The sequence below is a fragment of the Palaemon carinicauda genome, chromosome 44 (genome assembly GCF_036898095.1).
Source record: "Palaemon carinicauda isolate YSFRI2023 chromosome 44, ASM3689809v2, whole genome shotgun sequence".
Lineage (NCBI taxonomy): Eukaryota > Metazoa > Arthropoda > Malacostraca > Decapoda > Palaemonidae > Palaemon > Palaemon carinicauda.
This window is the reverse complement of record NC_090768.1, coordinates 43,789,983-43,803,289: the sequence shown is the minus strand read 5'-3', so window position 1 is coordinate 43,803,289 and position 13,307 is coordinate 43,789,983. Positions and strand designations below refer to the sequence as shown.

Genomic DNA, 13,307 nt, shown 5'->3' with positions numbered 1-13,307 from the left:
GATATACAGCAGCACTGAATCTTCCCATTGAACAGCAACATAAGTAGACTCGGTCGCACAATCTTTTCTTCATGAAGTTCTGGCTCAATAGTGGCAACGACTTCCAGGACATCTTTTGTCGTTGGAAATGTTTGTGCTTCATGGGCGGCTCCTCCCGCAATTGCTCGAAGGGGGTCTTGCAGCATCACTAATCAACAACCAGCAATTCCCCTTACAGTCTGGTTCTGGTAAGAAGGACGGGATGATTCAGCCTGGTAACTGAACTACCAGAACCTCGTCATGCATTCAAGGAAGGATTGGACGTGCATCTGAAGAACTGGTCTACCTTGAGTAGATGGTCCACAGAAGAAAAACTGCATATCAACCTGCTGTAAATGCAAGCAGCGCTGCTGGCAATGAAGGCTTTCCAACAGAATTTGATAGGGGACTCGGTAGCATTGATGTGTCAACAAACAAGGGGGGGCAGTGTTTCACGGATCCCTTGCAAGCTGGCAAAGCAGGCACGTGCTAGGGCATTTGACAACACAGTATGCTGTCAGTGAGGTTCATTCCAGGAAAGAGGATGTACTCGTAGACACTCGGTGAACGGGGACAGTTGGTAGGATCTGAATGGTCTACATCCCTGTGTTGCAGAAAGGCTTCCTGCTTTTTGGAGTTAACCATTGATGGAAAGGTTTGCCACACAGTTTATCGAAAAGCTCCCTGCACTTTTTTCAGTTCCAGACCTGTCAGCTTTATTACAGCACAATTTCGAATGTCCCAGGAGTCATACTCATACACAAGATGGCACTAGTGGCTCCCATGTGGCAACATGCCGAATGGTCAAGGTACAGAGAGAACTACCCCTATGGTCCACCATCCTCTGTCAGCCACACCGGCAGAGGTACCTTAACCCATTCTCGTAAATGACCGTAGATTCAGACTCCATATTGGCAACACAAATCAAATATATTTAAGTTCGCCTATGAGCATCTACTATTCACCTGATAGGGACCTAGCCTGACACCTGTGACATCTCTATGCCCAAGTTGTTAAATGGTTGTTGGTTGATTATCACTTCGGCTCCTTTTACAGGCCTAAGTGCCTTGACATCCCAAGAAATATCCAGCCCATAATCTAGGCAGGTTAGTTCACTATCTTCATTTTATTACGGCAGTCATCACTAAAGAAGCTGATGCACCAATGAAGCTCATGCCTCTTTCATGCTTGGTTTCTGCATTGTGGTCTCATGATGAAGTAGATACATATGAGAGGTTCAGTGATGTTGGTTTGTTCTTTTGTAAACTAGTGGGAGTGGATCCTTGTGGTGATTGTGTATTTTTACCTGATACGGCCCGTTCGCCATACTCTTCATTTGATCATTCACATTCATCTCGATGACAATCAACATGTCAAGGAAGGAGCTGTAACATTCAAGCTCCACAACAGAATCCTTTCTGACATTAAGCAATACACATGTACAGTATAAATAACTTCAACAACTAAATTACTATTTGTTTACAAGTACAATACACTGGATTTTCAATAGTAGCCCATTTCACTTTCATTACATGTACAGTTCCAGGAATTTTAAATACCATGAATTATGAAGCTGTAATATTTTTATTTAAGTTTTTGCACTGTTATCTATAAAAGTGATGGCAAAAGAAAACAAATACTCTGATAAACATTTACAGTAGACAAGGTACACATAGAAAAATCTATGTACACAAACTAACTACAAATATTACTCATATGCCATATCAAATCTGCTAACACTTGACATTGCTATTGGGTTCGTAGGGAGATTATAAACCACACGTATTACAATGAATACATTTCAAATGTTCCAAACATACTTCATGTGTATTACCCTGGATACATTTTAAATGTTCCAAACAATCTGAAAAAGTATGTACCATTTACTTAGTCTATTGCAGCCAGAGCACTGTATTTTCCTGTTCTAAAAATGGTCAGGATAAAAATATCTAATGTTTCTACAAGGGTTATGTACTGCAATTAAAGAGAAATAAGATTCTTATATAATTTGTGAAATAAGTTTGCTCTATCAATAGAAAGTAAATAAGACATACCTCTAATACCAGATTTCCCTCGTGGGGCTGAAACTACCATATACAGTACCATTAAGTACAGTTAGCTACGTGAACTTAAAACTGTTATGAGTAATCATTTTAAATCTGTAACAATGTCTGTGCTCTATTTACATAATTGAGCATTTTCATTAGTGGAACAAAGTAAGATGTAGCCATTTGTTTAACAAGTTTTCAATGAACAGATACACACAAGCAAATGGAGAAGAAATACGGCAATGTCATGGATATCAGTGGCAAAAGAGTCAATTTTATGAACAGTAATTATATATTTTACACAAAATATAGAGAAAAAATCAATTATACATTAAAGAAATCACTTTCCTTCTCGTTGTTTACCTGCATTTCATTTTTTATCAAAATGTATTGAAAGAAAAGTAAGTTGATATCAGCATATAAAATTTATCCTAAATATACTATGGACCATGTAACTTTAAGACTGCCATGGTTATGTTTATGCACCACAAATTTGGCAACCATATCCAAAATCTATATCTTGGAAATGCCATGGGCATTTATCCTTTTAGTACAATATAATAAGAGGAATAAAGTTTATTGCATGACTTAGTTGAATGGTCCCAAGTAATATTGATGGATCTTGAAATATTCTGTAAAAATAACCATCTTTGTAAGCTAATCACTCAAAAGTTGGCGATGTTGTAAATGTAAATGGTAACGTTTAAGAAATGCAAAAGCTCACACTCAAAAAAGCTCTTATGAATAACTCCGCTGCCTAAGGATGCAAGCCTTTGGTAACCTTGATATAACCCTTATTACTGAATTTGATGATAATGAAAATTGACAAATATAAGGTAAAACTTGCCTGCAGCTTTTGCATATTTTGATGAAAGTTTGGCATAATTTTTGGTTACTAAATTCTCATAAATATCCTATTTCATGCATAGGGAGCATGACCCCAAAATACTTATATATTTATTTATAAAAAGATCTGATATGTACATTATTAAACCAATAATTCAGGATTAAGATACAGTACTAAACTTCTTCATATCTTACAAAAATTCTAAATACAACTGCTTCTTTACTATATTCAGAGCAAATAAAGGCTTTAAGATTATTTTACGACAAAATGTCTCAATCTTTGCAAAAGCTTTAGCTGAAAAGAAAATCATATTTCAGTTACAATGATATTCTTCCTCCATTCACATTTTTCCTACATACCACCTTAAAAATATTAACTTCAAAAAAAAAAAAAAGCTTACGAGGAACACACGGGCAAACACTGAACAAACTGAGTATGACTTCCTTTAGGGTAATAGAAAATATATACATGAAACAAAAGCAAAAATGAGGTGCATCCTCCTCAGCTTCAAAGATAACTTTATAAAAGGTCAACTGAACATGAAGTTAAATGTGTAAATATTAAATCTTCAAACAAATACCAGTATTATAACTCGCTATTCACAAATAAAATTATTTTGCTAGCAAATTTACTAGTTTAAACAATTTCAGTGTTTATTCAAATTCAAACATTTGTTTCCATGAGCAAGTATGTTTAATATCAAACAAAATAAGGTAAAAGACTGAATGATTTTACTTTACATGGCATTTGATTTTATATAGAATATAAAAGCATCCTACTTTCAGTACTGTTTCAATGTTTCATGCCTACAATTCACATTAACAGGGTTCGTGTTTTGAGAATATTGACAGTTAAGTATCGAAATAAACTGCATTAAAGTGATAAAATTCTGTATTTAGATCATCAAAAACATACCCAACCTTTATAACGTAGATTTAAGATTATAAACTTTCTTCACTTACTCTCTTCACCAAACCCAAACATTTAGCAAAAGGTCTTCTTCAGAACATTCAACAATAAGAAAAATGCTAACACTTGGGTGAATAATATTAGGTTTCATAATTAAAAAATGACATTACACTACACAAGAAGCGCAAAGAAGAATGACACACCTAGTCTTTTTCAATGTTAAAGAAAAGAACAAACACCTGATGACAAAAAACTCTTTAGTTTGAACATTTAACTGAGGAATTTCAAACATAGTAATAGCAACTGCCAGTTACACAACAATCAGAACATTTAAAAAAAAAAAACAATGAATAATCAACAAATACAGTTCTCAAATCCCTTTGAGTCTTCCCTTTTTTTTTTTTTTTAGCAAGTAGGATTGAATTTTCAATGTTTGTTTGGGAATAAAGGCACAAGTAAAAGTTGATCTTGTAAAGACAGATTCATAGTCTTTAATGGGGGGAAAAATGTCATGAGAAATCTGGTTAAGGGATCTCAATTAGTTCTTCAGCAATTAAAGTCGCATTTCAAACTATTCATGGGGCATCATATAAAATAGTACCGTATACATAATTCTATCTAAATAATATATTTATCAAAAATCATTAACTATAAAATAATTATAGCATACATTCCACATGATGCTCTCATATACTGTTAAAAAAAATACAACTTGGGAAACATTAAAATCAATTCCTCACATTTTGCCTAATTTAAAAGATACAGTACTATAAGTAGACTAGGCAAAGTCATCTGAAGTAGATTAATTACCTGAAAAAAAAATTTGTTAAAGTAAAATCTTCCAATATGAATAGCAAAGGACTTTAATGGTGAAATCATACCTAAAAATCCACCTGTCATGAAAAATAGACAAGATCTTTGATACACTGAGAAGAATGCACCATCAGGGAAGAAAAACATATATACTATGCAACAAAAAAGCAAGATATTCATGACTTCAAGAAGAGAAAATAAACACATAAGTGGAATGGACAGGTAGGAAACATTTTAGTGGTACCTGATAACAAGGAACTAAATCATAGAAAATACATTGCATAAAATATTTACACAATTTTATAGCTACCTTTACGGCTCCATGCCACTTCCCATATTTTCATTATTACCTTCAGGTCTAAATAGACACCACGGGTTACATGGATGTCTTTCTATAGAGGCAGTTCTTGAAGCAATTTCACAAGCACATAAAATCATTGTTGTGGCACCAGATGCTACATGTATAGCCAATCTCATGTTTGAATATATGTGATTATGCTATTAATTATGACTTCTGTTTCATTTTGATTCAAAATGTAACAATTAGAATTCAAAAGTAGTAAAACTAATAAAATCAGAAGTAATAATTATCCTTTCTCACATGGAAAAAAATAGCAATCTGAAACAAATGAATGAGTTGGTTCAAGGAAGAAAACATTGATCATTGAAATTATGAGCAAGAGATAAAGTACCAATAATAACATTTGCTTTAGAACTCTATAAGAGATAACTCACAGTACTCCTAAGATACCAATCATAGGGATTTAAAATTAGCAAAAAGACTGACACCTACAAGTGAAATACTAGGAGTAAGCTGAAGATTCCTCTTGATAGTAAATTCTAAGCAAAAGGAAAATTTAACAGACATTGGTTAAGATATAAAACTGTGTGCCTACACAACAATACTAACTTTCTCATACTTCATCCTATTAGATATGGAAGAAACAAATTTCTCTCTTTCAAACACGAAGACGATTATCTCGGAAAACTGCCAATAACAAATACTTTCTAATAAAAGCCGTATCCGCTGGTTTTGTAAAACTTTCTCACTTTATAAAAAATGATGTTTCAAGCATGCGTAGCATATATAAACTTGCAAATAATGAGCACAATTGGCTTTCAACTATTAGAAAATCTTATTTTATGGTATATGATTTGCAAAAGGGCGAGTTCATAAAATATATTGATATTGCTTCCTAATTACTCTTATACTATATACAGTACAGTGTCATATGAGTGAAGCACAGCCATCACGGCTTACGGCTACATCATGGCTGACTGGAATTACACCTTACTGGATGGATATTGTGCTGTACATCTTAGATCTGTTGTGAAATATACGTAGGACGAAGGAGAAATTTCAATGTAGAAGTTGAAAATTATACAAACAAGAATATAAACATACAACTTTCTAAATCACATACATGGACATATCTACAATCACAGATGCATAGCATAAACAGATGCTGACACGAGAAATGCCTAACCAACAGATGATGACGATGTTGCAACACTTTTAAATCTAAATATGGTTGCAGTCCATCAAACAGCAAAAAATATTTTAACTGACAACAAAGTACAATAAGAATTGTCTTTCAAAATACCCTATCCATTTAAACTCCAAATTCTTTTCGATTTAACTGACACTTCACTTCTGGAAAACCAGAGGGTCCCTGGTTGATGCTCAAAGGCCTGTAAACAAGATTGAGAAGATGCTAGTACTTAGTTATTACACTTCGTACCAGCAAACACAGCCTTTCGAGCCAGTTATTAAGTTGCAACAATCACATGGTAAGCACACAAATAAACCATCCACTTCTTGGCTGCCATCACAACTACTGCCTGGCATGACCAAGACACTTCCATAATAAGGTGAGCTAGAATATACCACAAAGGAGATCATAGGATAGTACACTTAGCTAGCCAACTACTGATGGATTTTCGTGGTGGTTCATTCGGCTTGATGGTATGGCCACCCTTGGGAGGATTACTTGCTTCCTATAATGGAAAAAATTAATCAATACACATCAGGATAACCATCAATATAACCACAACAGTTTAAGCCTTAAAGTAAAAAGCAAATTTCTAAGAGAGTCATTTTCTGGTAAAGGCTATTTGCTGTGCAAAGCAAACCATAAAAAGGTAATAGGACACAAGAAACTTCTTAGGCTAACCATAAAACCTATATAAACAAAGGGATTCAGAAGTGAAAGTCATGAACCCTAGATGAAGTGCTGATAATGATAAATTGTCAATATCATTTACAAATACAAGAGTGATGTTGATAGGCATGGATATATTGTACAGAATTCCAAACTTTATAACATTTCCTCCTGATATTTCTCATTTACATTACTGTGTAATTATTACTTTTACTGTATAGAGTGACCACTGTGTCAATGTATGTTTCACGACACAATCATCCATTTTGGATATCCTGAATCATCATTTAGGTGAATGATCAAGAACTTATGAGTCCCAGTTATTATGAAGGTCTCAAGGAGGAATCGGGAAAATTTCAGGGTTGGAATGAAGTGTACAAAGCAATCTGATAGGGTACTGTAATAAGGTGCACTGATCAACTGAATATGAAAATGAATCATAGAAGCTATAAACCAGGAAGAACCATTTCTCTTCTGAATACATAGGGATGAAAAGCATCTAATTTAAAATATTTTCATATACAAATTTACAACTTGTATTGTATTTTGTTTTGTATGGTATACTGTTTAAAGTATAAAGGATTCTTAGGGGCCATTTTGTCCCCCACTTGCACAGTTTTCCGTGTTTTAATTTTCTTGAGTTCTTTTTAGTTTCATGCCCTTCCAATTTAACAAATCAGGCATGTACTTCCGGAAATCTTTGTAGACAGCTCGGTTATCTCCCAAGTTATTCCATATAAGTCTAAACTAAGTGCAATTTTTAGCTTAATTATTTTATACAATAGTTTGAATAACTTAGTGCAATACTGCATTATAACTTTTTTTATCAAATAATTTCAATGAACTGGTAAAATACTCCAATACATCTATCGCTATTTTATAAATATCCATTATGATGGAACAGATTCTGGGGCTTTTATAATATAATACAGTGACCTGCAAAGGGTCTTTGACAAAAGCAAATAAAATGAGCATAAAACAATCTCACAATTTTCTCACACTCACACACATTCAATAATTTTAAATATTAAAGTCTTGTGTTAAACATCTTGAGCAACTGGCTGGTGTTACATACTAGGGCAAACCATACATTTTTCACATTATTAATCTTTACCGAGGAACCATCTCCATGTTATGTAATCATAGCTTGCTTATATAAATGAAACTAACAGCAAATATTAGAGAATAACAAGCAAAAATTTAATTGCAACATTTTCACTTTAAAATCATAAAAAAAAATCTTGGTTGGGGTCATGTTCTGGTTTAAAACTTTATCTTTTGTGTTATATGGACCTATCTTTAGGATTAATATTATACAGTACAGTACTATGATTCAATAAATAGAAAATCACAAAAGCAAATATGTACCTGGTATTTATGCAGTAATTATCAAAACATTATAATACATTTTACTTTAAAAAATTCTTGACATGGCAAAAGATGTCAAAGAAATACCACACTTTACAAATCTTGGGACACATTTATTTACTTAAGTTTACTGTATTATTACTATTACTGATTAAGCTACAACACTAGTTGGAAAAGCAGTATGCTATAAGACCCAAGGGCTCCAACATGGAAAAATAGCCCATTAAGAAAAGGAAATAAACAAAATAAGTATAAGAGAAATAATGAATAATGATAAAAAGATATTTTATCATTCAATAATTTTACTCTGCTAATTTTCTTTACTGTATGTATATACCTAAATCATCACTATTAATACAGTAGAAGGCTACTGTATATCATAGTACAGATATGAAAATTTACAGAATTTTATTCTATCAAACATATACAGTATTTAGAAAAAATGCTTCTAGTTTAGTGTAGAGTAACTAAAATAGAGCTTGATAATATTTATATCATGATTTTTGTACTGTACCAATACCAATTAAAGTGTGTTGCCTAATTACTGGCAAGCTAAAATGTATCTGCCTGATTAATTCAATAAAACATGAGACTATTTCCTGAACGTGAATATTTTAAGAAAGCTTTCAAGTACTGTACTGTATTAGAGAATGTGATTACAAATAAAACAATATTAGTAAGAATTAAATCCTAAAGATAATAATTTCATTTACATTAAACTATAAATACACAAAAAAACATCCCATTCCTACACATACGCAAAGTAAATGAAAAAATTAAACTGGGGTAAAAGTGCATAATAAAAATTAAGCTATACTAAAAAGTACTGTATCAGAATTTTACAGGAAAGTTTTTTTCACATAGCTTTTTATATAACAATACAGAATTAGCTTTTGTCACATGCAAAGTTAGTAAAAGTTAATCCTGACACAATGTAGTAAATGCTTTCCTGACATTTTCTCTTCAAGCCTTAATTTTCTATCACATTCAATACGCAATGATCTACCAAACCAAAAGCATTCACAATAAACTCTCTAACAATGAACACACACAACATTTTTGTCATGCATTTTTGTAACTCTTTAAAGTCAAAGAGATGATAGTTACAACCACTTTCTTTGATGTGAAAGGTTTTAATTTTCACATTTTACAATGTATAACAGTGATTTATGGTTTGTTGTTTTTTGTGGATTCATTCATACATACTGTAATTTATGCATGATAAGTATTGTTAAAAAAACATTAAGTCACAGCACTAGTCCTTCAGTTATTTTGATGGTTCTACTAAACTAATGTGAACAGACAATTTTAAGATGTCTATCGTTTCTGAATACCATTCAGTTTTTTATCGAACATATGCTTAGCTTTCTTATATGATCTACTAGCCAAGGTGGATAATTCAACTTGACTAAACAATTCCCATAGTAATTATATCAATATCTAAACACACAGGGTCTCATACTTTATTGCACTCAGAAATAAATTAATTATTACTCATTTTTTAAGAATTACAGTACAATATATCATTGCTAATCTGGCACAAGGGCCAAATCAATCTTATTGCCAGATCAATGGAAGTAAGGCTAGTTTAGGTAGGCCACGCACCCCTAATGCATAGCTTATGATAAATTCAAGTTGTTTTATTAACACAAAATCTTATGAACGCTCGGGTATCACAGACTAATTCCTATGTCTACTACAAACCATTCAAAAGTAAATTTTTACTTTTAATGAGTAAGTGAGCAAGATGGTCTCCCAAAAATTCATGCACTAAAGACTTGGCTAGGCTAGGAATGGTTCCCATAAAAGTAACACTTTAAACCTGAGTCCTCAAAACTATGGATATTGTTTTCATTGACACAGGAATGACTGTTGAAACTGTTAACGAGGTAATTAACATTAGGTGGTAGGTGCAGGCAAGCAGCCTTGCCCACTCTCCTGTCAGTGACTTCACTTTTGACCTTCTGTTAAGTACTGAGAGGGATTGTTCAAGATAGGACAATTCAACTTTAAAGGGCTCAGGTTTGTACAGCTGTGAAAAATACAAATTACATTTAAAACCTGTTATTTGTTCCTATGTGTATACAAACATTTCTCCCTTAGAGTAGGGAGACTCACTTATTGGTGGGTAAGAAGTCATCCTAAAACTGAATTGGTTAGTTTTTCCCCCCTAGAATATGGTAGTCTCCTGGTCGTATACGAGAGCGAGGGAGATGACTCCATTAATCTCCTATCAGCCCATCATAGAGATGAGTAGGCTGACAAGGCCTGTCCAGTAGAGTATTTGGTTATATACCTGGTACACGGTCAATGAAGGAATCTTTCTTCCCCTTATGTGAGACAACCTGAAATGGCAAACATTGTGTATGATAATCAATAGGTTGGTATTCACTCCACACTGGCCCCCTTGTAAGGGAAGGATGAACGCAAAGAATGGTATTCAGAAATGTAGTTTACCAGCATCAATATCGGATCTAGCTTGCAACTGTACAAACACTTCATCCCGAACTAAAGAGGAAAGAAAGAAGCAGAACTGCCAGTCAGTCTATCTTTCCATCAGACTTGCATCGAACATGTTACCATAGAAGAGGCCTCCTGTCCCATATGGGAGCTGGGCAGGCTACACAACTACTTAAGCAGCCACAACAGAACCAAGAATAAGAATGTTGAAGGACTTGTGGATATACTCCCTAGAATAGAGGATTATGAAAGTTGTTGGGTGCTCCCAAATTCCTTCATCCCCTGTCCGACTGTAAGATTCTTCAGATTTCAAAGTGGCTTAATAACCCTGACTTCATAAGCCCTAGTTCAAGCTGGTACTTTGACATAATCAAAAGTTTATCTCATGAAGCCAGAAAGAGACTGTTCTCGACAATTCTTTCTTAGTTCTGCCAATGCTAAAATGTAGTCCCTGACATTCAAGCCAGAGATGTCAAGTCCTCATCACCAGACACAAAAGCAACTCCTCTTGATTACCAACAGACTTTTCATGAAGTGAGGGGATGGAGAAGGTCTTGAAACTAGATCGTGTGTAGGTGTGGCCTTGATGGCCATTCTCATTGCAGGCAAAGACTAAAGTAAAGTCTCTGACAAGCGATTGGTTGGGGTTACTTGCCTTCGCTCACCACATGTTGTAAACTACCTGGTTAATGATTTAATCAATCATTCCAGTTACAATGAAGGCAATTAAAAGCTTTAAAGGTCACTCATGAATGGCAGAGGCAAGGGACAGTGACACTGCCCTATCGAACAGGACAATGGCCTAGAGACAGACCATATATACATATGATCAATGCCCAAGCCCCTCTCCACCCAAGCCAGGACCAAGGAGGGCCAGGCAATGGCATCTGAGGACTCAGCAGATAGACCTATAGGCTCCTTCAGCGACCAGAGAAACTAATGAGCTTGAGCGGGGCTCGAACCCCAGTCTGGCATTCACCAGTCAGGGACGTTTCCACATCGGCCACCATGACCCTATTTCAAAACTTTATGCATGAAAGGCTTGTATATGCATAAGAACAAACGCATTTATTCTGTATTCCTATACTTTGAGGCTATCATAATTCAACTACTGATAACATACAACAAATTACTGTACTAGTATAGCAAATAAGGTATTCATGATAACCACTTACAGGCTACACTACCAGAAATATTCAATGATGTAATCACAGGCTATACATAATTTTTTCCTAAATTTACCAATTATAGCACTGTATGTCACAATTAATAAACGCATTTATCATACCTGTATACAGTAGGTTGAATATAGTAAATCAGTACCGTACAACTATTACTGCAAACAGTATTCACAGATTTATCATAGCTGTATACAGGTCAAAAATGTAAAACAATAGCATAAAACTATTACTGCAAACAGTATTTAACTTGTTTTTAATCAAGTTAGAGAGCTACTTTTAATTTTAATGTTGATGTATCTCATTTGGTCTACATTTCCAATCACACAATAAGGTTTTGTCCTTTTCTAAATAACAATATCTTCATGTATATTCTAACTACCTTCAATCCTAAAAAAAAATCTAATCTCTAGTGATTACAACTTTTTTTATTCTATCCAAAATCTATGCTAATATCTAATCACAAGGATCATCCTCTGATACATGAATGTGATGGATGATAAGGATGAAAAAATTCCAGATAAGTGGATCTGGTGTATTCTCCCTTTTCTCTTCAGAACAATGAAACTCCGAAAGAAGAAATATAAAAAAAATATAAAAAAATAATTTATACAGTTCCTAACTATACAACCCTGAATTCTTTAACAGGAGCATGATTTCTGCAAAGCTGGAACTCATCTGTTAAATTCATAAAATTGGGTTGAAGTTATAAGTGGGTGGCGGGAGAGCCACACTCCCTGCCAAGTCACTGAATAACCACGTTGACCTTCACCTAGCAATTGCGAGGTAAATGAGGTTAAAAATTTAACTTAAAGGACTCAGATTTGTATATTTAAGAAAGATACATATTATTACTGTACTAAAATTTGTGATTTTTTTCCTACACAAATACAAACCCTCTTCCTTTAATAGAGGACATATCCATAGGACAAAGGAACTGGCAGATGAGCTACGTGCAGGAGTATCGACTTCAATCAATGTCCTATTGTCCTAATTAGATTTTCAGGTGATGAGTTAGGCTTTTGTCGGTATAGACAGAGCCATGGAGAACTGTAAAGCTACACAAATATACGACTTCAAGTTAACAGTTGACCGCACAAGAACAATAGTGAGTTCCGGAACAGGTGAGTTTATGCGAACAAAAGAGCGCAGGCTAACAGGAGCGCATGCATGCGATCAGATGAGCATGTGTGAATAGTTGTGAGTTCAGGATCGGTTGAGAATGTGTTAGCCAGAGAGTGCAAACTAATGTGAGTGTGTGTGCACGAATAAAAGAGCACTCACGCAAATATGAGTACAGTACACACAAAAAAGCTACATGTGCATTTATAGGGAAGCATGCGTTCATGCATAGACGGGTCCTGGCTAACAAGAAAGCACAAGGGAACAGATGAGTACACAAAAAGGTGAGAAGTCCTATTTAGATGAGAGCATTAACTGGAGATTGCAGCGAACGAACAAATGTGCGCTAACAGGTAAATGCTCAGTATCAAATGAGTGCACC

At 34.4% G+C, this 13,307-nt stretch overlaps 1 protein-coding gene across 1 annotated transcript in view; it reads right to left on the bottom strand.

Moving 5' to 3' along the window:
- Window positions 1-1,583: 1,583 nt before the first annotated feature.
- Rab8 (RAS oncogene family member Rab8) overlaps window positions 1,584-13,307 on the bottom strand; it is a 76,093-nt gene continuing 64,369 nt past the window's right edge. The window contains exon 5 of the mRNA XM_068366323.1: window positions 1,584-6,633. Coding sequence (XP_068222424.1) covers window positions 6,535-6,633 — 99 coding nt within the window. The 3' untranslated portion in view covers window positions 1,584-6,534. The remainder of the gene's footprint in view (window positions 6,634-13,307) is intronic.